Here is a 23,106-nt window from a genome sequence, read left to right as displayed (position 1 = left end):
CTGAGTTCTGCACACGTTCAACTTGGTGACGTCCCTCGAGCTCCGATCCAGCAAAGTGTTGAGGGAGAGTTTCGTCAGCACGACGGCGTGATGACGGTGATGATGTTCTACCGACGCAGGGCTTCGCCTAAGCACCGCTACGATATGACCGAGGTGGAATATGGTGGAAGGGGGCACCGCACACGGCTAAGGAACGATCCCGAAGATCAACTTGTGTGTCTATGGGGTGCCCCCACCCCCATATATAAAGGAGTGGAGGAGAGGGAGAGGGCCGGCTCCTATGGCGCGCCCTGGAGGATTCCCCCCTTCCCTAGTTGGAGTAGGAGAGGAAGGGAAGGAGGAGTAGGAGAGAAGGAAAGGGGGGGGGGGGCGGACCCCCAAACCTTCTCCAATTCGGCCTCCTGCCCAAAGGGGGCGCACCAGCCCCTTGTGGGTTGGTGTGCGTCCTTCTTATGGCCAATAAGGCCCATAACTTATCCCCGGGGGTTCCGATAACCTCCCGGTACACCGGAAAAATGCCTAAACCACTCGGAACCCTTCCGATGTCCAAACATAGTCATCTAATATATCAATCTTTACGTCTCGACCATTTCGAGACTCCTCGTCATGTCCCCGATCTCATCTGGGACTCCAAACAACCTTCGGTACATCAAAACACAAAAACTCTTATTACGATCATCACAGAACTTTAAGCGTGCGGACCCTACGGGTTCGAGAACTATGTAGACATGACCGAGACACGTCTCCGGTCAATAACCAATAGCGGAACTTGGATGCTCATATTGGCTCCTACATATTCTACGAAGATCTTTATCGGTCAGACCGCATAACAACATACGGTGTTCCCTTTGTCATCGGTATGTTACTTGCTCGAGATTCGATCATTGGTATCTCAATACCTAGTTCAATCTCATTACCGGCAAGTCTCTTTACTCGTTTCGTAACACATCATCCCGCAAGTAACTCATTAGTTGCAATGCTTGCAAGGCTTATAGTGATGTGCATTACTGAGTGGGCCCAGAGATACCTCTCCGACAATCGGAGTGACAAATCCTAATCTCGAAATACGCCAACCCAACAAGTACCTTCGGAGACACCTGTAGAGCACCTTTATAATCACCCAGTTACGTTGTGACGTTTGGTAGCACACAAAGTGTTCCTCCAATAAACGGGAGTTGCATAATCTCATAGTCATAGGAACATGTATAAGTCATGAAGAAAGCAATAGCAACAAACTAAACGATCAAGTGCTATGCTAATGGAATGGGTCAAGTCAATCACATCATTCTACAATGATGTAATCCCGTTAATCAAATGACAACTCATGTCTATGGCTAGGAAACTTGACCATCTTTGATTCAACGAGCTAGTCAAGTAGAGGCATACTAGTGACATACTGTTTGTCTATGTATTCACACATGTATTATGTTTCCGGTTAATACAATTCTAGCATGAATAATAAACATTTATCATGATATAAGGAAATAAATAATAACTTTATTATTGCCTCTAGGGCATATTTCCTTCAAAACATCCCTTGAAGGCTAAGGAAGTCATAGGAATGAAAGGAACAAAATCGATGAAGAATCCCATTTGGAGAGGAAACTTTAGCTGTAGTGCCGTATTAGTAGCGTGCCGACCCGCGCTACTGCTATGCCAAAACCCCGCGCTACTGCTAGGGTTTTCCCTAGTAGTGCTTGAATTATTTAGAGGAGGATACCATACTAACATACTACATCATAATCATCTTAATGCATGTTGACATTCAATATAAATCATTATCTACTCCTAGCTACTTAAACATGGCATGAGAACTATAATCTCTAATTGTCAGCACAAACATGTTTACTCATAATATACTGAATCATGAATACCGAGTTAAACATATTTACAAAAAAAACAAGAAGAGTTCATACCAGCCTTTCTTCGCCACACTCACTTCATCAAATTATCGTCATTACTGTCTTTCACTTGCATGACCGAGTGATATGAAAATAATAATAGTGCAAGAGTGTAGTGGACTAAGCTGAAATCTGCAACAATTTATTTAAAGGAGAAGACAAGATAATATTGGCTCTTTATTAGATCAACAACGAAACATATGAGAGCCATTCGACAATTCTAGCATAGTCTTCTTCATGCGACAACTCAACGAAAAGAATTTCAAAGAAACACACTAAAATATTTTTGGACTTTTTAGTTTTTTCTAAAGAAAGCAACTAAATAAGAAAATGAAAAACAAGAAAAACTATTTACATCGAATAACTCCTAACAAATAACAAAAGAAGAAATGAGAAATCTTTTTGGGTTCGATTTCTACATCATTATCATGTTATTTATCATTGTTTGGTTGGGCATCAACATGAACATCATCATTATAATTGTCATTATCACTAGGTGGATGTTCATTATCAGATTATGTCTCAGCATCAGAAATAGAAGCATCATTATGATTCTCAGAAGATTTTTCTATCACATGCTCACTAGAAGCAGGCAAAGTCATATCATTTTTTCTTTGTCCTCTTAGACGAACTGGGTGCATCAATATTAATTCTCGGAGAATCTTGCTCAATTCTCTTAGGATGACCTTCAGGATATAGAGGATCCTGAGTCATTTTACCTCCTATAGTCACTACTCTAACAACATGATCATTCATTTTATTATTCATCTCATTAAGAAAATCATTGTGTGACTTAGAGACTTGTTCTAATTGAGTATGAACCATATAGGGGATCACATCAGTCTTTGAGGGTAGTATTTCACCCAAATTTATTGATTCGACACTAGGGGAGCCAAAGAATATTTACGATCTTAGATGTTGAGTTGTCAATTCAACTACACCCGGAGAACTAAATATCTGCAACAAAGTGTTTAGTAGAACAATAGCCTGATAGTTTTGATAGTAGCAGTAACAGTAACAATAGTAACAAGATAGTAACAGTAGAAGTTTTATAGTGATTGTAACAGCAACCACAATAGTAGTAACTTAGCAAAGATCAATATGAGAAAAACGTAGGCATTGGATCGGCGATGGATATTTGTGTTGGATGACATTCATCATATAACAGTCACAACCTAGAGCGATACACAATAGCTCTAATTTATCAACGTAATGTAGGCATGAATTATGTAAATAGTCATACATGCTTTAATAAGAACATGCATGACATCTTTTGTCCTATTCTCCTATGGCAGTGGGGTTCATAAGGAAATCTAAGAGATATGAAGGCCTCCTTTTAATAGAGAACCAGAACAAAGCATTAACACATAGTGAATACATGAACTCCCCGTACTACGATCATCATCGGAGTGAATCCCAATTGTTGTCACTTTTGGGTCTGTGGATCATAGCACGTAATAGGTGCATACAACTTGCGAGATAGGATCCAAAACATACTTATATTCATGAAAACATAATTGGTTCAGATATGAAATCATGGCACTTGGGCCCTACTTACAAGCATTAAGCATAGCAAAATCGTAGCAACATCAATATGAAAACATAGTGGATACTAGGGATTAAGCCCTAACAAATTGACTCGATTACATGATAAATCTCATCCAACTCCGTCACCAATCAGCAAGCCTACGAAGGAATTGTTCACTTCCAGTGGTGGGCATGATAAAGTTGTTGATGAAGAAGGCTTGGTGATGATGATAGCGACGAATTCCCCTCTTCAGAGCCCCTAATGGACTCCAAAACATCCCTTCCAAGGAAGAACAGGAGGTGGCATCTACTCCATATCATAAAACGCAGATGACGCTTCTTTTCTTATTTTTTTCTCAGGGAGACGGAATTTATAGCGTCGAAATTAGGTCAGACGGAGCCTCGTGGGCCCCACAAGGCATCAGGGCACGCCCCGTTGCCATGTGGGCAACTGGTGGCCCCCTCCGGTAGATCTTTGTTCCACTTTTTTTTTATATGTTCAACAAAAAATCTTCAAAAAGTTTGGTCCGATTCCGAAAACTTTATTTTTGCAGAAAAGACAACACCAAGGTAGTTCTGCTGAAAACAACGTCAATCCTTATTAGTCTCATTCAGATCATGCAAATTAGGGTCCAAAATAAGAGCAAAAGTGTTTAAAAAGTTAGATACGATGGAAATGTATCAAACTGCCTGCAAGACGTAGTTAGCCTAGACACCATTCACGCGTGCCATTGGCGAAGGTTCGCGGAGCTAGATGTCGGCTTTTGCATCACGTGGAGGAGGACCTCGTACAAAGTTTTATCTTAAAAATTCAAATAATATTTCAGTTGTACCGGACTATGCACCAACTAGGGATGCGGAGGGAGAGGGAGATGAATGGATTCAGAAAAGATTTGGTTTTCGTATTACGTACGTACGTACGTACATACAGATGAAAGATGAATGATATGATACATGCATATAGAGAATATCGTTTTGATTAGTTCTTGCTGGAATTGAGATTGGGATTAGCAATAGGGTTAGGATTAGCAGGAGGAATGTGGATGGTGCACTTGTTATTCTTGAACCGGAGCTTGCCCTTGAGGTTATCGAACTCCCGTGCATGTTACCCAGGATAGACGACCCCACCTCTCGACACCACCTCCGGCATGAGCACGCCAGTGGGACGGCGTGAACCTGGCGCCCGAAGTAGTTGTGCCAAAGATGGTGCCGGTGTTGCAGGACGGCGCGAGGCTGGAGCCAAGCCTAGACCTGGCCATGGGCAGCCTGGCCCGGCCGGCCCGGCCCGACCCGGCCCGAAAAAGCCCGACCCGACGCTGCTCTCGGGCCGGGCTCGGGCCTAGATTTTGAGCCCGGTGGCCTGGCCGGGCCGGGCCTGGGCCCGTCATTTTTACAGTTTTCTGAAGAGGCCTGGCCCGAGGCCCAAGGCCCGAGGCCCGGCGGGCTTTTGCATGTACGGGCCGGGCTTGGGCCCAAAAACTAGGCCCGATGGCAGGGCCGGGCTGGGCTCGGGCCCAGGTTTTTTGGCTCGGGCTTGGCTAGGCCCGGCCCGAAGCCCGGCCCGGCCCGAGGTTTGGCCAGGTATAGCCAAGCCCCACTGCAAAAATCCTACACTTACGGGAAGCCTCTACGGAAAGCAGCTTACGAAAACAATTCTACATCTATCTCTTCCCCCTGATTTGTAGTGTGGGCCCCCCTTGCACTGGTTTCTCAATCATACTGTGCCAACTCACCACGTAACTACCATCCCGTGAAAAGTTGCCCGTAGGTGTAGCAAAGCTCACCAGATTCAGCCCCTCGTCCACCAGATTCAGCCCCTCGCCCCTCGTGTCGCCCCCGCGGGCGACCCGGGGGAAAACCCTAGCCGCCGCCCCTCGACTCTCCTCCTCTCTCCCTTCTTGCCGCCGTCCATAGCGCCGCCGGGCGAAGCCTGACCGGCTGGGCGGCGGCGGGGCTTCTCCCCATCCTCTCCGTCTTGGCTGGCGCGGGACAGCGGGATCCAGAGGAACGCCGGGCGAATGTGGGGTCCGGCGGCACGGCGGGCGGGTCTCCCATCGGCGTCGTGCGCGGCGCGGCGGTGGCGACCTGCGTGTCGTGAGGTGGTGGCTGCGTTGGCCTGATCGGTGGTCGCGGGTGCCGCCGGATCCAGATCGGATCCATCTGGATCTTATCTTCGGACTTCGTCGGCCGCCGCGGGGTAGTGATGATCGTCGCTGGCCACGTCGGATCGTTGGATTCGGCGTCTGGAGATCTACGAGGAGTTCTTCTCGATCCTCCTTTCTGGTGGGTTGAGCCCCATGGCTCTTTCATCTTCACGGGTTTCGAATCGTGGCTTGCCGGATCCGGAGTACACGGAGGTTTGGTGGCATAGGATGGGGACCGGAGGAAACTTTGGTCGGCGTGTTCGGCCCGGCATTGGCGACGTCACTTGACGCCATTACCCTTCCTGGAGGCGAAGCCGAGGTCCCCCCTATCCACTCCTGAACCCCTCCCGGACGAAAGTCCAAATTCAGTCTGGATTGGGCGGCGGCGGCGTCCTGCGCGTCGTATCCTCCCTGGAGGCGCCATCTTGGGAGGAGCTGTTCGGGAGAGAGATGTTGTGGATGGTGGGTTCCGAGTAGCTCCAGCAGTGGCGATGGTGCGGAGATTGCTAGGTGGTGCGGCGTTGTATCTACCGCGTCATTGGCGACGAGTGTTGGCGGCATGGTGCAGCTGCATTTTGATGACGGATGCAGCTGGATGGACGAGCGCAGGGTGGTCGAGCTGTCTGACGCCATGGTGGCGTCGACGGCAGGCCTGGCAAGGTCTGTGCGTCAGTGCCTACTCTGGAGATGGATCGATGGAAGAAGGCGGCGGCAGCCTCGGTGAGTGCGCCGGACCGGTGTGTGACCCAGTCCCGGTATGTGGCTAGGATGGGGCATCCGGCATTAGATGTTAGGATTTGGTGCGATGTCTGTTTGGTATTAGGCTCGGACATTCAACACCACTGCATCAAGGGGATAGAAGTAGCGATAGATGTTGCCTAAATGGTGGCTTCAGGCTCACTGATGTACTACTTTATAAGGTCTTTTATGCTTAATAATTAATAAAGTGGCCGTATGCATCGTCGAGATGAAGAGGCCGGGGGTGCATCCTCCTTTTCTAAAAAAAAAAAAGTGTAGCAAAGCTCGACCGGGCTTGGCTCCAGCCTCGCGCCGTCCTGCAACACCAGCACCATCTTTGGCACAATTACTTCGGGCGCCAGGTTCACGCCGTCCCACTTGTAGCAGTGTTCAAACCCGGTCACCTCGTCCACCTTCTCCAGCATTACTACGCCGTACGCCGGCTCCACCATCAACGTCACAGAGGTGCCCATGCCCGTGTTCAGTCCGATCTGAATGCGCACCTCCAGCGGGATGTTGTCTAGGCGCTTCCCGTTCATGAACACGCCCGTGACTTGCACGTCCAAGGTCGGCGCATTCATCAAGTACACGATATCCATCTTGCTAGCCCCGGCGCCAGCCTCCATGTCCACGGCCGAGTTGTGCGTCGCCAGCAGGCAGAATGAGAAGAGGCACTGGAAGCTCATCCGGGTGATCGTGTCGAATGACATGGCCTAGTTGCCCAGCGTCGGCACGCCGTCGTGCGTGTCCACGCTCCCGCCAGCCTCGTACGTCGAGCAGCCCAACACCAGCCTCGGCAGCCGCGCCTATCACTCGTCGAGACCGCCACCGTCGTCGTCTCGTGCTCGAAGATGCCATGGGTCACCGTGCCGTCCTAGGTCCTACACCATCTCGTCGTAGCTTCACGACTCCTTGTGGTCGGGTGTCTTGCACGCCACATGCGAAAAATGGCCGCAGTTGTCTTGCTGCGAGCACCGGTACCGCCGCCACGATGACGATTGCGTCGGGTGGTACCAGGTCTCCTCCACGGACATGGTCTTGGCCCTGCCCGGCCGTGTGCCACCAGTTGCTGCAGAGGTGGCAGGTGAGCTAAGCCAGGTCTTACGGTGGTTGCAACAACGCATGGTGTTCTGGATGTGGACGACGGCTGGACGTGGAGATGAAGCTTGATGAATTTCAGTGATGCGACGGCTAAGTTTGAAGGTGTATCTATCTATAAGAGCTTTCCCATAACCAAGGGCTCTAGGTGAGCCTTATCCTCTCTCAAAACATCCCTTAGGCTAAGGAAGCCGTAGGAATGAAAGGGGACAAAATCGATGAAGAATCCCGTTTGAAGAGGCAATTTTCGGACTTGATTTACTTCCATACGACCATGTGGTCATATGATACACCATATTTTGCCATGGCCCTATTTGGTAAACGGCTTTGCTAAAAACCAGTCGATTGATTTTTAGTGAAGTCTCAATCAATTTGTTGACCCTTAGATCTTTGTGTTGCTTTAGGATCCGTGCAACCCTGTTGTTTCCTGTATATCAGCCCACATAGAGAACGAATTGGGTGGGTCTGTTTTTTTGTCTTTATTTTTTCCGTCGGGGCAGGCTTCAGGTGGTCGGCTGGGCAGAGGTCCTTTTTCTTTGTGTGTTGGGCTTTATTTTGCCAGTTGTTCTACAAGGTTTAGGTCCGTTTCTTTTTTTCTTTTTGATTTTTTTTCTACAGGATGGGAACGAACAGGTAGAGTGAAGTGACTTGTGTGTGTCTTTTTGTTCTTCATTCAGTTAGTAGCAGTTCATAGGCCCTGACTTTTTTTATTTTCTATCATTATTTTTATTATTTATTTATTTTTCATTTTATTTTTTCTCAGTTTAGGTTCATACAGGACTGTTAAAACTCAGTCGACTCCTTGGCCGTTAGATCATTGTTGCTTCAAGATCTATGTAGCTATGTCTGTCTTATATTGAAATCGATTGCTTAGGTGTGCGATGGGCCAATTTCCTTTTCTTTTGTTGTTTCTTTTCTCTCGTGTTTGCCAAATATGCGCGCTGGGCTTGAGAGGTTTCTTTTTTGTCTAGTTTTGGGCTTAATTTTTCAACGGGGAAACAAACCGTCCAAAGAGGGGGTGGGGATGCGGTTGAGAATCTTTTTAAATATTTTATTTAATTTCAAGTATTTTAAATGATTATTTCGTCTATGTTCCTTGTCATGTTTGAATTTCTTTTTACAGTTTGTATTTTCTCCTTTTCTCTTGCATTTCTTTTTTCCTTTTTTATTGTTTTTTTCAAACCTTTTTTGCACGATTCTAGTTAGCTTATTCTTTTTTATTTTCTTAACTGATCAACACATTTTTATTTTTGAAAATTGACAACATTGTCATCTGGTTGGACAATCTCCCTAACTTCACCGACTGTAAATCAATTGTTCTTTGTCGGGGGAGGGGATAGTTGCATGTTTATCACTAGGCACATAACTGCGAGTCTCACACCCCGACGTAACAGCATGCCTTCAATGGGACTGCAACTATGTGGAGTTTTGTCGGGGAAGTGGAAAATTGTTTTGTGCCACTAGGCACATAACTGCAAGTGTCGTATTCCGACTAAAATTTTGTGGTGTTTAGTCGGGAGGGGCACTTGCATGCATGTCACTAACCATGCAACTGCAAACATCTCCCCTACGGTAATTACATATCTTCAACCCGACTACAACTATGTGGTATTTTTGTTGGGGAAGGGGCAGTTGCATGCATGCCACTGTGCATGCAACTGTAATTGTTGCCCCGATTTACAACTCTGTGTTTTTTTTGGGGGAAGGAATGGTTGCATGCCTGCCGATACACAATTGCAAGTGCTGTCCTCGACGGCAACTGCATGGCCTCAATTCTACTGCAACTTAGTGGTGCTTTGTCAGGGGGAGGGTTTGTTGCATATATGCCACTAGGCATGCAGCTACAAGTGTCGCCCCCGACAACAACTGCATGTATTCAACGTGAGTGCAACTCTATGGTGTTTTTTGTGCGGTTGGGCTAAAAACCAGTCGACTGATTTTTAAGGAAGTCTCAATCGATGTACTTGACCTTCCATCGTTTTTTGTTTAAGATTCAGGATCATTCAGGATCACTGTTTCCTTGTGTTGTATCGGCCTGTTTTAGTTGTGCCCCCGGCTCACTGCCTTGTTTCTTTTTTCTTTTCTTGCCTTCTCTTCTATTCTTCTTTGTGTTGGATAGAGATGCCCCATGGGCTGGCCGTGAGGGGTGGTGTGGCTTTTCCTTTGTCTGTTTTTTGGGCTTTCTTCTAGGCTGAACTTTTTGTTAGTGCTCGTGTTGCCTGGGACATGAGCGATTAATAGGGTTGTTCGCTTTGGTTTGTTCTCATTTTCGTTTCCTTTTTTCTTTATTTTCTATTGCTATTATTATTTAAAAACATATTGTCACTTGTTTACACAGACATCGAACGCACATAGTTGCATGTACATCGAATCACATGCAATTATATGTTTTATTGTCAGTGTCTATACGCAACCATTTTTTCCAAAAATATTATTGCCGACACTCCCATCGACCACACACAGTTTCATGCACATCGGCCACACACAATTGTATGTATGTCACTGGCGAGTAACTTATCTTTTTTCCTTCTCAAAAATATTTGTCACCGGCCAACTAGACTTTGTTTCTGGTTTGAGTTTTTTTTACTATGTTTGTGGTTCGACTAGAGACCAGTAGAGACAGTTGCATGTTCGACACTAGGAATGCAACTACAAGTGTCGCACCCAACCGCAACTCCATGTCTTCTAGCCCGACCACAACTGAAAGTTTTTTTTCTGTTGGAAGGGGCACCGGTAGAGGGGGCGGGCTAGTTGCAAGCCCGACAACATCGCCACAGCTGCAAGTGCCGCACCCGAACGCAACTGCATGTCCCCTAACATGGTTGCAACTGGACCTTTGTTTTATCGGATGGGGTGGCGAGAGTGGGGGCGGGCCGGTTGCATGTCCGACACTAGGAATGCAACTGCAAGTGTCACACCCAATCGCAATTACATGTCTTCTAGCCTGACTACAACTAGACTTTTTTGTTCTGTCGGAGGGGGCGCCGGTAGAGGGGCCAGGCCAGTTGCAAGCCTGACAACATCCCTGCAACTGCAAGCGCCAGACCCGACCGCAACTGCATGTCCCCAAACATGGTTGCAATTGGACCTTTGTTTTGTCGGAGGGGGCGGCGGGAGAGGGGGCGGGACAGTTGCATGTCTGACACTAGGAATACAACTGCAAATGTCGCACCCGACCGCAACTGCATGTCTTGTAACCCGACCACAACTCGACTTTTTTGTTCTGTTGGAGGCGGCAGATCAGTTGCAAGCCCGACAACAGCCCCGCAACTGCAAGTGTCGCACCCGACCGCAACTGGACTTTTTTGTTCTGTCGGAGAGGGTGGGCCATTTACAAGCTCGACAACATCCCTACAACTGCAAGCGTCTCACCCGACCGCAACTGCATGTCCCCGAACATGGTTCCAATTGGACCTTTGTTTTGTCGGAGGGGGCGGCGGGAGAGGGGGCGGGCCAGTTGCATATCCGACACTAGGAATGCAACTGCAAGTGTCGCACCCGACCGCAATTGCATGTCTTGTAACCCGACCGCAACTTGATTTTGTTGTTGTGTCGGAAGGAGCGGGCCAGTTGCAAGCCCGACAACAGCCCCACAACTACAAGCGCCGCACCCGGCCGCAACTGCATGTCCCCCAACATGGTTGCGACTGGACCTTTATTTTGTCGGAGGGGGCGGCGGGAGAGGGGGCGGGCCAGTTGCATGTTCAATATTAGGCATGCAACTGCAAGTGTCGCACCCGACCGCAACTGCATGTCTTCTAGCCGGACCGCAACTGGACTTTTTTGTTCTGTCGGAGGGGGCGCCGACAGAGGGGGCGGGACAATTGCATGCCCGAAACATGCCCGCAACTGCAAGTGTCGCACCCGACCGCAACTGCATGTCTACCACTATTTCTATTTTTCTACTTTTAATTTTATTTTTGTTTTTGTAGGTTTTTTTATGTATTCTAAATAGTGTTCTTTTTTATTTTTCAAACATGCCACCCAGTTGCACGTCGCCCCGTGTGCGAGCGCATATGTTGTAGTCCACATGCAATTCAAAGCGACATTAGTCGGGGTATAACTAGGGTGCGGGCGGGGCGGGGAGCTGAGTGCTTGGGCGGCCCGATTTACTTTTCTTTATTCATTTCTCTACCATTTGTTTTCCTTTCTATTTTTATTTTTCCGTTTTGGATTTGTGTTATTTTCCTTTTCTAAATGGTGGTGTTTTGGACTTCTTTTGGGAAAAATGTTGCCACTCGATTAGCACATGCGTGGTTCGTACACAGTTGCATGTACTCCTGCCATGCGCAATTGCACGTCCATTGTCCATGTGCAACTTAACATTCCTTTTCATTTTAGAAAATAGTGCCAATGGGGTTATACACATGTCAGTAGCATGTCCGTCTACCATGTGCAATTTGCATGCGTGTCATTTCTATTTTTAAGGAACTGGAGAATAGAAAGACTTAAACAGAAAAAAAGAGAGAGAGAACACAACACCAACACGCACAAGCTGCACGAACAACTAATCTTACCTCAGCCGATGCACGACAGCCTGAAAAACATTAATGATGCATGAACAGTTAATTGACAGAGATAAAATATAAATTCAAGCCAGCCCAAACCAGTGAAGCCCATCATAGAAAACAGCAGACAAAGGACACCGAGCCCACAAGCAAGCCCAACAAGCAAACATCATAAGCCAGCGATCAGAAACTACGATCAAACAGGACCATACGTACAAGATGACGTCATTTGACAGAGACATAGCGAAGTCTCAGTCGACTAAGACTTAGACAGACCCTTTGGTAAATTGGCCGCCTTCCTCTTGTTCATACAAACTCAGAATTTGATATTTTTGGGCTTGTTGGATTCGTATGCATTTCTGGTATTAGATCTTAGTTTTGAGCATTTTGGAAAAATGACTTTTTTCACTCTCCGAAACGGCGAAGTCTATGGCGCCACATATGCCATTGGGCCCTAGGGCCAATAACTCTCCACCACTAGGCCTTTTAGTATTTTCTTTGGCACATTGATATTAAATTATTAGAACCTTTTATTTTTAATTTAATATCTTCATAAACATTTTTCACCTATATATCAATTTCCGGTATTACCCGGTAAACCCTGAAACTCGTCCGGTATCACCGGAACGCATTCGGTTTCTCTCGAAACTATTCCTAATATTCCTGAAACTATTTCGTGATTTTTTTTCATAACTCTTACTCCAATAACAGTCATCAAATCGCGAATCCCTTTATGACCCTGTAGGTTCGGTAAAACATAGACATGAACGAAACACGCTTTCGTTCAATGATCAATAGCGGCACCGTAGATATCCGTATTGATCCCTATAATACACAAATGATATTCGAGTGAACCTGTGGTTATCATATGCTATTCCCATTGCTTTGTGATACTTTACAAGACCCGAGGTGAGATATATCGATATCCTCTTGAGTCATTCTCATGCTCGGTATATCGGTCTCCTTGTTACCGGTTTTTTTGTTGTTCTTTCTCGTTGACATATTCCGGTATCTTTTTGACCTAGTCACATGTGTGTGGTCGTAGGTAGGCTAGACGCCATTCGGGCATGCCATTGGCGAAGGCCGGCGGAGCTAGACGTCGGTTTTTTTTTTTGCATCACTAGGGGGAGGACCTCGTACAAATTAAGTTTTATCTTAAAAATTGAAAGAATATTTCAGTTGTTCCGGACTCTGCACCGACTAGGGATGCCGAGGGAGAGGGGGAATGGATTCAGAAAAGATTCGGTTTCCGGATTACATACATACATACAGATGAGAGGTGAATGATATGATACATGCATACATACATACATACATACATACATACATACATACAGAGAAGATGGTTAGTTGTTGGTGGGATTGGGATTGGGATTGGGTTTGGGATTGGCATTAGGAGGAGGAATGTTAATGTGGGTGGTGCACTTGTCCTTCTTGAACCGGAGCTTGCCCTTGACGTCGTCGAACTCCCAGATGTGCTCTTGCATGTGCACGTTGCCCAGGATGTTGGGCCCCACTTCCCGTCTAAAGAAGCCGATGCAGGCGACCCCGGGCACCACCTCCGGCATGAGCACGCCTTTGGGGCTCGGCTCCAGCCTCGCGCCGCCCATCAACACCAGCTCCAGCTTCGGCACGATGGCTTCCGGCGCCGGGTTCTTGCCGTCCCACTTGTAGCAGTGCTCGAACGGGATCACCTCCTCCGCCGCCTTGTCCAGCTTTGGGTCTAGGAGGGTGGCGAGCGCCCGCGTGACCACGCTGTACGCCGGCTCCAGCAGCGACGTCACGGAGGTGCCCGTGTCCAGGTTGAGCCCGCCGTTGATGCGGTAGTTCCACACCTCGGGCGGGATGTTGAGGCGCTGCCCGTTGACGAACACGGCCGTGACCTGCACGCCCAAGGACGGCGCGTTCTGCACGTACACGATGTCCGTCTCGCCGAACCCGGCCCCGCCGCCGGCCTCCATGGCTGGGTTGGGCCCGAAGGTGAGGTAGCTGAAGGCGTCGCGGCCGCTGTGCGTCGCCAGCAGGCAGAAGGAGAAGAGGCCCTGGAAGCTCTTCCCGGCGATCCTGCCGAAGGACACTTTGTCGTTGCCCAGCGTGAGCACGCCGTCGTGCGCGTCCACGGTCCCGCCGGACTCGAAGGTGGAGCAGCCCAGCACCAGCCCCGGCAGCCGCGCCTGCCGCCCCCCCGACACCGCCACCGTCGCCGTCTCGCGCCCGAAGATGCCGCGGGTCTCCGTGCCGTCCTGCAGGTGCTGGTGGTAGCTGCACGACTCGTTGTGGTTGGGCGTCTTGCACGCAACGTGCGGGAAACGGGCGCAGCTGTCCCGCATGGAGCACCGGTACCGCCGCCACGACGACGACCGAGCCGGACGGTACCAGGTCTTCTTCACCAAGGGTGGCTCCAGCGCCTGCTCCAGGGACATGGTCTTGGCGTTGGCGTTGGCCCTGTCCCTGTCCCTGTGCCGCCGGTGGCCGCGGAGGCGGCAGTTGAGCCAGGTCAGGTCGTTGGCGGTGTCCAGGGCCATGCTGTAGGCCACCGCGGGCGTGCCGAAGTGCACCGTCACCAGGTACATGCCCACGTCCATGGAGTCCAGGGCGCTCTGCATCGGCAGCTCGAACGTGGACAGGGCCGTGCCGCTCCCGCTCGTGGCCGCCAAAAGATCCGGCATGTCCGACGCCGCCAGCTGCCGCCTCCTGCTGCTGGCCGCCATCCGCTGGTGCCGGGCCAGGTCCTTGGCCGCAATGGCTCGGTAGTGCTCGCGCCGCGCCTCCGGGGACTCCGGCACCACCGGCGCCGTCACCGGGAAGTAGCAGCTGCTGCCCTCCTCCAGCGCCCCCGCGTCGACGACGACCACCTCATCCGGGTCCGGGAAGGCGGCGTCGAGGCAGCCGGGGAGGAGGAGCACCACCGCCGCCACCACAACGGCGGCGGCGGCGACGTAATGGCCGTGCATCTTGGTCATTGATCGACCTTTGTAAATTTGTTTTGGTGCATGCCCGCCTTGCTATCTTCTTCTCCCGGCCCCTACCTTGAGCTTGTCCTGTCCACGCGTATTAGAGATGTGAGGTCGCCACGCCCACGCCATTGTTACCTACGTCTCTCTGCCTGCCTGCTCCCTTCTTAATTCGAGCGGCCATGAGCTTTTTCAGGATGCAACGCCGCTCTCCCTCTCCGCCCGCCTATAATAAGCATGCTCAGCACCTCCCCATTTCTCATCCCAATCAAAACAAAAAAGCAAAACACCTCACACGCAGCATGCCCCCACCCCCCACCCCCACCCCCCCAGAATTGGTGAAAAAACCCCTTCGCTACAAATTGAACCCCAGATTTTTAGCATGGCAAATCCAATACGTGTGAGATGACAAATTATGTGATAAAATTGCCATCCCCGCGGCAGTATAATTTGTCATAAAAAACGTTCAATCTACCATGATTAGAAATCCGACGTCAAGATTTACCCAAGCAAAAAGAAAAAGAAAAGTTGAGGAGTTCTAATTTCAATATTATATATATTCCGAAAAGGCCGAACGATATATTAGTGGCGCGCCGTGAGCATAGCTTGATGTCACCTCTCAGTCTCCACTTGCGCGGAGCTAACTTTTATAAACCCAGGAACTTGTAGAAGCAGCGGCCGGTAAAACCGTCGATGCAGACCAAGAGACATCGGCGGCCGTGATCTACGAAGTAAATCGCTGCCTCGGAGAAGGAAACGCCGAGAAGGGCATGTTGAAACTCCAAAGACAACAAAAGCCAGCCGAAGCGAGAAGAATCCACCGAAAACCTAAATCAACTGGATCCCGAAAGACCAACCGGAGACAACTATGTTGAAATATAGGATGGGCTCTATGCCCATATAACAATTTCAGAAAAATCTCTAAGTGGCCATGTAGGTGTCATGACAAGGGTTGTTGTAAGTGCATCAAGTGCCTCCTTAGTGGTTTTGGAGTATTAAAGACAAATAAGTTGAGGAATTAATGTGTTTGTGAGTATACGCAGAAGACAGAGTCCTAGAAGATTTGGTTTAACACATGGAAGACAACCCCTAAAAATGGATTTCTTCAAGTGAAGAATTTTATGATGAAATTGGTATGGCATTTGAACAAATTGATGTGAAGACTTTGAAGCTTGAAGACTTTGTTTTCATAGTTTCTTTTCTTCTTCTTTGAGTCATAGGAAAAACTATACTGTTAAAGGGGGTCTAGGTGAAACATATTTCACATTTCCAAAGTGATGCTCAAACATATTCAAACCTATACCCAAAAGCCGCTTCGAGTGAAGCCTTTGGAAATCTTCAATACAGTTGACGCAATTGCTAGCGACAGTGACGAAGTTCATCTGGTCGCCGACGAATTTGGTCACGTTGAGGAGTTAGGAGTTTGCCAGCGCGACTTGCCTAAAAGTGAGGAAATTGAGTGCTCCGACGAATTTGAGAGTTCAAATTTTGACTGTTGTTGTGCCACCTGCCAGCTGTCGAGTGGATCCTTATCCTGACAACGGTCGAATCAAAGAAGAGAATTTATGACAATTCATGTCGGGTTGCCCTGGCTATAAATACCCCCCCTCAACCACTGGTTGGCTGCTCCGAGAGAACTTGACACTTGTTATTTGAGAGCAACCCATCCTCTGACGACTTTGAGAGAAACCTAAGTGAGGAAAAACCCAGAGCCAAAGTGATTGAGCATCACTGAAGAGATTGATCTGTGTGATCCGACGCCTGTTACATTTGAAGACTGTCATTCTTCCAGACGGTTCAAGTTATGAGTACACTAAGAGTCACTGTGGTGTGCTGGTGAACAAGCCTGTGAAGGTTTGGGAAGTGTACCTTGAAGACTTACCACGAGTGATCAGGCGACGTCTGCGGGCCTTAGCTCAAGAGGAATACCGTGAGGACTGTGTGTCCTCTGAGTTGCGACTCAGCCGCCTCAACTAGACGTACAGTTGATGCAACAACTGGAACTGGTCTACCAAATTGCATTGTCTTCACCGAGCCAACCTGGTTTCAAATTCCTCAATCATCTCTTACATTATTCCGCTCCTGAAGAATTTGTGATCTATGCTCTGACGAATTTGAACTGAAGAATTTCATCACGCTGCCTTTCATTTCCTCATTTCATATTCCTCATGCTTGTATGACTGTATGATTGTATGTTCTTCACTCTTACGTATCCTGATTGCATGTACTCTTATTCTATGATGACTTAGTTTCCCTTGCGTTCTATTTCTTCACTCTGATCTTCGTCAAATTCTTGAGATTTTGACGAATTTATAAAAATCTCCCATCCCCCCCCCTTCTGGGAGATAACCTGCACTTTCAATTGGTATTAGAGCAAGTTACTCCCTTGTTCTGTGTGATTTTGGTTTAACCACCGGGAGTTTTAGTTATGTCAACCGCAGGTATGATCAAGGTTTCTGCCATGTGCCCCATGTTCGATGGCACAGACTATCCTTACTGGAAGAACAAGATGCACATGCATCTTGAGGCAATTGCCAACGATCTCTGGTTTGCCATTGAGAACGACGTTTCCCACTGTTGTGCCTAGCATCAATGTTACTGATGTGAAGAGATTCAAGCAACTCGACTCTCAAGCAAAGAACATCTTATGTGAACATCTCAACAAATTAAGGGCAGTATGGCAGAGTGAGTGCACTGGAAACGTCAAAGCTGATCTGGGACAGGCTCTCCAAGGTCAATGAGGGAGTTTCCACTCAACGTGACTCTCGAGTTGATGTGCTTCGCAATCTCTTCAACCTCTTCAAGAGGCTTGAGAATGAAAATGTTCAACAAACTTTTGATCGCCTCACTAATATCTCCAATGAGCTACATGCTCTGGGCGCTTTTGACATCACTGACCACGAGGTGGTGAAGAAACTGCTGAGATCTCTTGACAGCTCCTTTGACACCCTTGCACTGATGATTCAAGAGCGTCCTGATTACAAGTCACTTGATCCCGCTGATATTTTTGAGAGGCTCAATACTCATGAATTTCAACAAGTTGAGAAGAGGGATATGCATGGTCCTAGCTATGGATGACCTCGCGCTCTGAAGGCAAAGGCTAAAGCGAAGGAAATTTCTTCATCTGAAGAAGAAGAAGTGTCAGAATGCGGTACTGATGATGCTGAGGAAATTGGCAGAGAACTGGCTATGCTCGTGAGGAAGTTCTAGAAGTTCTCCAAAAGGGGCCGCTTTGGAAAGTCTTCAAAGTACGATTCAAAGAACACTGAAGCTTCTGCTCGAGACTACGGCAAAAGAACTTGCCACAGATGCAAGAAGCTAGGCCATTACATCACCAATTGCCCCCTCTGGAAAAAGGGCACAAAGAAGAAAAAGTCTAGCAAGGATGACGATTTTGATGAAAAAAAGAAGAAGTCGTCAAAGTCTTCATCGAAGTCCTCATCAAATAAGAAAAGCACCTCCGACAAAGCTCATGCCTTCATTAGAAAGGAAATGGATTCTAAGGAAGAATCTGAAGAAGCTGAGGAATCCGAGGAGGAATCTGACTCCGGGTTGCAAGTTTGGCTCTCGCAAATAAGCTCGTCAGCAAGTCTATCTTCGATCATGAAGAAAAAGGTGACTCTGCCAACTCTGAAGACTATGCTGATGACTACGCTCCCACCTACTACGCAGGGTCCTTATGGAGCACGGGAGGGGGCTGGATGCCTGATGCATGGAGATCCACGGCGTCGACGGGCGCCCTGCGGCCAACGCTCCCCTGGTGAACACGGGAGGACAACGATGGTGTTGGTGGGCTGGGCCTGGTGCTGTGCACTTGGGCCCAAGTGCACAGTGCCAGGCTTTTCCCCTTTTTTTCTTTTTTCTTTTCTATTTTACCTTTTATTTCCTTTTTCTTTTCATTTTTCTTTTATATATTTTAGTTTTATAAAATATATTTCTTGCACCTAATTTAGTATTTCAATTTAGGTCACTACGACAAAAAGGTTGGCACTCCAAATATTAGTTTATATTTTTATAACTTTATAAAAGGCATTTAATTAATTGTTTTCGCTGTTGTTTTATTTATTTTAGAGCATTTAAACATTTTATAAAAATGTGGTTTCTCCACCATTACTACTTATGATTTATTTTTCACATTTTCACATTTTTCACATTTTAGTTTTAATGTTTGAAAACTTTTACCGTTTGACATTATTTTAAATTTGAATTTTGAATCAGTTTTGAATCGACATGAGTTTAACAACAGTAACCAAGGTGACATGGCATCATTAGTAGAGGGTTACTGTAACTTAATTATCTGGGTGTCACATTAAGGGACTAATGTGTTTCTGAGTGTACACATGTGTTATAGTCCCTAAAGATTTGGTTTAACCCATGAAAGACGACCCCTACAAATGTATTTCTTCAAGTGAAGAAATTGGCACGGCCTTTGAAGAAATTGATATGAAGACTTTGACGCTTGATGACTTTGTTTTCATAGTTTCTTTCTTCTTATTTCTGAGTGTTCACATTTTCAAAGTAATGCTCAAACCTATACATACACAAGCGGCTTCGAGTTAAGCCTTTGGAAACCTCCAGAACAGCTGACGACTTTGCTAGCGACAGTGACGAAGTTCATCTGGTAACTGACGAAATTGGTTACGCTGAGGAGTTAGGATTTCGTCAATGCGATCTGCCTATTGTGATGAAATTGAGTGCCCCAAAGAAATTGAGAGTTCATTTTTTCAACCGTTGCTGCACCGCGTGCCAGCTGTCGAGTGGATCCTTATCCTGACAACGGTCATGTCTGGAAAGGGCATTGATGACAATTATGTCGGGTTGCCCCTGGCTATAAATAGCCGCCCCCACAACCACTTGTTGGTTGGCTGCTCTAGAGAGAACTTGACACATGTCATTTGAGAGCAATCCTTCCTCTAATGGCTTTAAGAGAAACCTAAGTGAGAAAAACCCAACCAGAGCCAAAGTGATTGAGAACCACTGAAGATATTGATTTCTGTGATGTGATGCCTGTTACCTTTGAAGACTGTCATTCTTTTAGACGGTTAGGTGTCACGTTCTGAGCACCCAAGAGTAATTATGGTGTGCCGGTGAACAAGTCTGTGAAGGTTTTGGAAATCTACCTTGAAGACTTACCACGAGTTATTGGGTGAGGTCTAAGTGACCTTGGCTCAAGAGGAATACAGTGAGGACTAAGTGTCCTCTAAGTTCGTCTTAGCCGCCTCAACCAGGCTTACAGTTGATACAACAACTGGAACTGGTCCACCAAATCACCATGCCTTCACCGATCCTACCTGGTTTCAAATTCCTCACCCTTACTTTACGTATTTCCGCTGCTGGAGAATTTATGATCTATCCTCTAAAGAATTTGAACTGGAGACTTTCATCATGTTGTTCTTTATTTCTTCAGTTCATCCTCCTCATGCTTGTATGCGTGTATGATTACATGTTCTTCATCTGTATGTATCTTGTATGCATGATTTCTGTTTCTGTGATGACTTAGTTCCCTCACGTTTCTATTTCTTCACTCTGATCTTCGTCAAATTCATCAAATTTTGATGAATTTCCAAAAATCTTCCATTCACCCCCCTCGCCCCCTCTGGGAGTAAACCTGTGCTTTCACTTTTTCACATTAATTTCGGTTGTATACCATAGCTAGCTAAGTTGAATTTAATCCTGACTTTCATTTTAGCCAAAGGTTCTAAGTGTCATGCATGTGTGCAAGCTAAGTAGCCTCACAAACCTCACAAGGCTGCCGAGGAGAGACACTTGGCACCATTAAAACTCATACATTCTGATATCTGTGATATGGATGATGTGTTGACTAAAGAAAAAGAAAAACCCCTTCTACAATTGATTGATTTCCTTATGTTTAAGTCAACTATTACCAACTTTTGGATCTTAGCATGCTGAAAATTGAACCAACAAGTTGAATCCTTATTTTTCATTTGGTTTAGTGTTTATGCCCGAAGTGGTGAAAGAAACATGGTTTGAGACCACCCCAACCCCTCCAAAGCAAAAGGATTCGCATGGCAAATTGAACGTCCGAGATGACAAATTATGTAGTCGTGATCGGAGATGACAATTTCATTTAGCAAGCATGGCAAATTGTTGACATGTTCAATTTTGTGCCAGGAGATAAATTATATTGTTCATAATTTGACATAAAAACATTCGACTTGACATGGTTTAAAATCTGACATCGGGTTTTTAACATTACCGAAACAAAAAAAAGGGGAAATTAAATTGGTATGTCCAATTTTTGTTCTTACCCATTATTTTTAATATAGATTGCGAAAAGGCTAAAGGTCGTATTTTAAGCATCATAGGTCCTCATGAGAAAGAAAGAAAGAAAGGCTCGCAAGAGTTTAGGATATTTTGCCTCCCGTCGATGCCGCCGCCGAGTTGCATCATCTCCTTTGTGCTTAGGGCTATGGAGGCGCAGTGGATCCCGTCCATTGCCGGCGAGAGGGCTCATGCTTCATTTTTAGGTGTTTTTAGTTTGTTTACGGTTTGTGTCCTACTCGATAAGGTGGGGCGGCGGTGGCTCCCTGGAAATTGAATAAGATTCTCTCTATCTAGCCCCCATTCCGGTAGGGCGTCTCGCGTCATCGGGGGCGTGTGGAGGTGTTTCTTCAATCGATCTCATGGGATTCAGTCGGTTTTTGTCTTTGGTGGAACTGTGTGGATCTAGTCTTTGTTTGTCTATATTCATGTGTCTATAAGTTGGATCCTTCCGATTTACGCTTACTTGTTGAAAGTGCATGTAGTCCAATGTGTGGTTTTGATAATTAATGACAACCTTTATGGAATAGCATTTGCATTGAGATAAATATTTGAGTGGAACTTGCATAGGCAATGCATCAAGAATATTGGATGGATTGAAGAATGAAATCTATCAACACAAATATATGCATGGGGACTTGGTAATTAATGAGTTACGCTTCTAGGAGGACAAATGGCTGGGAAACACCACCCTCTAGGAACAGTATCCAACCTTGTACTGCATTGTTTGCGATAAGAATAATCTTCTTGCGCAAGTGATCAGTTCTTTCCCGCTGGATATATCTTTTAGGTGCTACTGTCATGACAACATCTTCTATCTTGTTTGGATTCGATTAACCTAACACAATGACTGGGACACCTGATGTGTTTCACTATAATCTATCTACAACTAGGCCTTCATAGTTGACCCTATATATCGTGTGCTTTCACACTCCGAGATTCAATGACAATAAAAAAAATATGGGAAGCAAGTATACCACTAAAGTGAAGATTTTATGCTATCTGAGCGGAGGTGTTGTGCTGAAAAACAACAACCTCACTGGCCGCAACTAGCAAGAAAGTAAAAGGTGTAACTTTTGCGATCATGATGGTGCAATTAAACACCTCTTCTTTCAATGCAAGTGCAAGCGTTCTATGTGTCCAGTCATCCAAATAGCATCAAATTTGTATCCACCCACAAGTTCTGCCAATATATATGGTCGCTGGCTAGACAAAATATCTAGAAACAATTAGTATGATAATAAGGTTGGAAGTCCCTTTGACTATGTACAGATGATTTTGATTTTAATGATAAATCTCCTTCCATCATGTAGGTTATAAACCGATGTGTGCATTGGTCACGTATGTGGCCAACCATTGTTCACGATGGTGTGTATATTGTTGGAGCAGGGTTTTTTTCAGAATGAAGACGCCAGAGGCGTTCGGCTTTAAATTAATAAAGCCCACATCAGGCAGCTGATAACCAACAAGTATAGGGGATCAATTGTAGCCTCTTTCGATAAGTAAGAGTGTCGAACCCAACGAGGAGCTAAAGGTAGAACAAATATTCCCTCAAGTTCTATCGACCACCGATACAACTCTACGCACGCTTAACGTTTGCTTTACCTAGAACAAGTATGAAACTACAAGTACTTTGTAGGTGTTTTTGGATAGGTTTGCAAGATAATAAAGAGCACGTAAATAAAAAGTTAGAGGCTGTTTGGATAAAGAAGCAATAAAGTTAGTATAGCAAGTGTGGAAAAGTGGTGGTAGGAGTTGTGAAATTGTCCCTAAGCAATTGACTACTTTATTAGACCGATAGCAAGTTTTATGTGGGAGAGGCCATTGTTAGCATGTCATCCCTGACTTGGAATTCTATGCACTTATGATTGGAACTATTAGCAAGCATCCGCAACTACTAACGTTCATTAAGGTAAAACCCAACCATAGCATTAAGATATATTGGCCCCCCTTC

At 46.5% G+C, this 23,106-nt stretch overlaps 1 protein-coding gene and 1 pseudogene across 1 annotated transcript; both read right to left on the bottom strand.

Moving 5' to 3' along the window:
* Positions 1 to 6,510: 6,510 nt before the first annotated feature.
* LOC125533242 lies at positions 6,511 to 7,434 on the bottom strand (annotated as a pseudogene).
* Positions 7,435 to 13,141: 5,707 nt separating this feature from the next.
* Positions 13,142 to 14,949, bottom strand: LOC125540633 (aspartic proteinase NANA, chloroplast-like). The gene has a single exon (XM_048704234.1). It carries the CDS (start codon positions 14,877 to 14,879, stop codon positions 13,263 to 13,265), a length of 1,617 nt encoding a protein of 538 aa, XP_048560191.1. The 5' UTR covers positions 14,880 to 14,949; the 3' UTR covers positions 13,142 to 13,262.
* Between the last annotated feature and the right edge of the window lie 8,157 nt (positions 14,950 to 23,106).

This window comes from Triticum urartu, chromosome 1 (assembly GCF_003073215.2).
Source record: "Triticum urartu cultivar G1812 chromosome 1, Tu2.1, whole genome shotgun sequence".
Classification (NCBI taxonomy): Eukaryota; Viridiplantae; Streptophyta; class Magnoliopsida; order Poales; family Poaceae; genus Triticum; species Triticum urartu.
The sequence above is the reverse complement of the archived record's forward strand: the minus strand, read 5'-3'. Positions and strand labels throughout refer to the sequence as shown.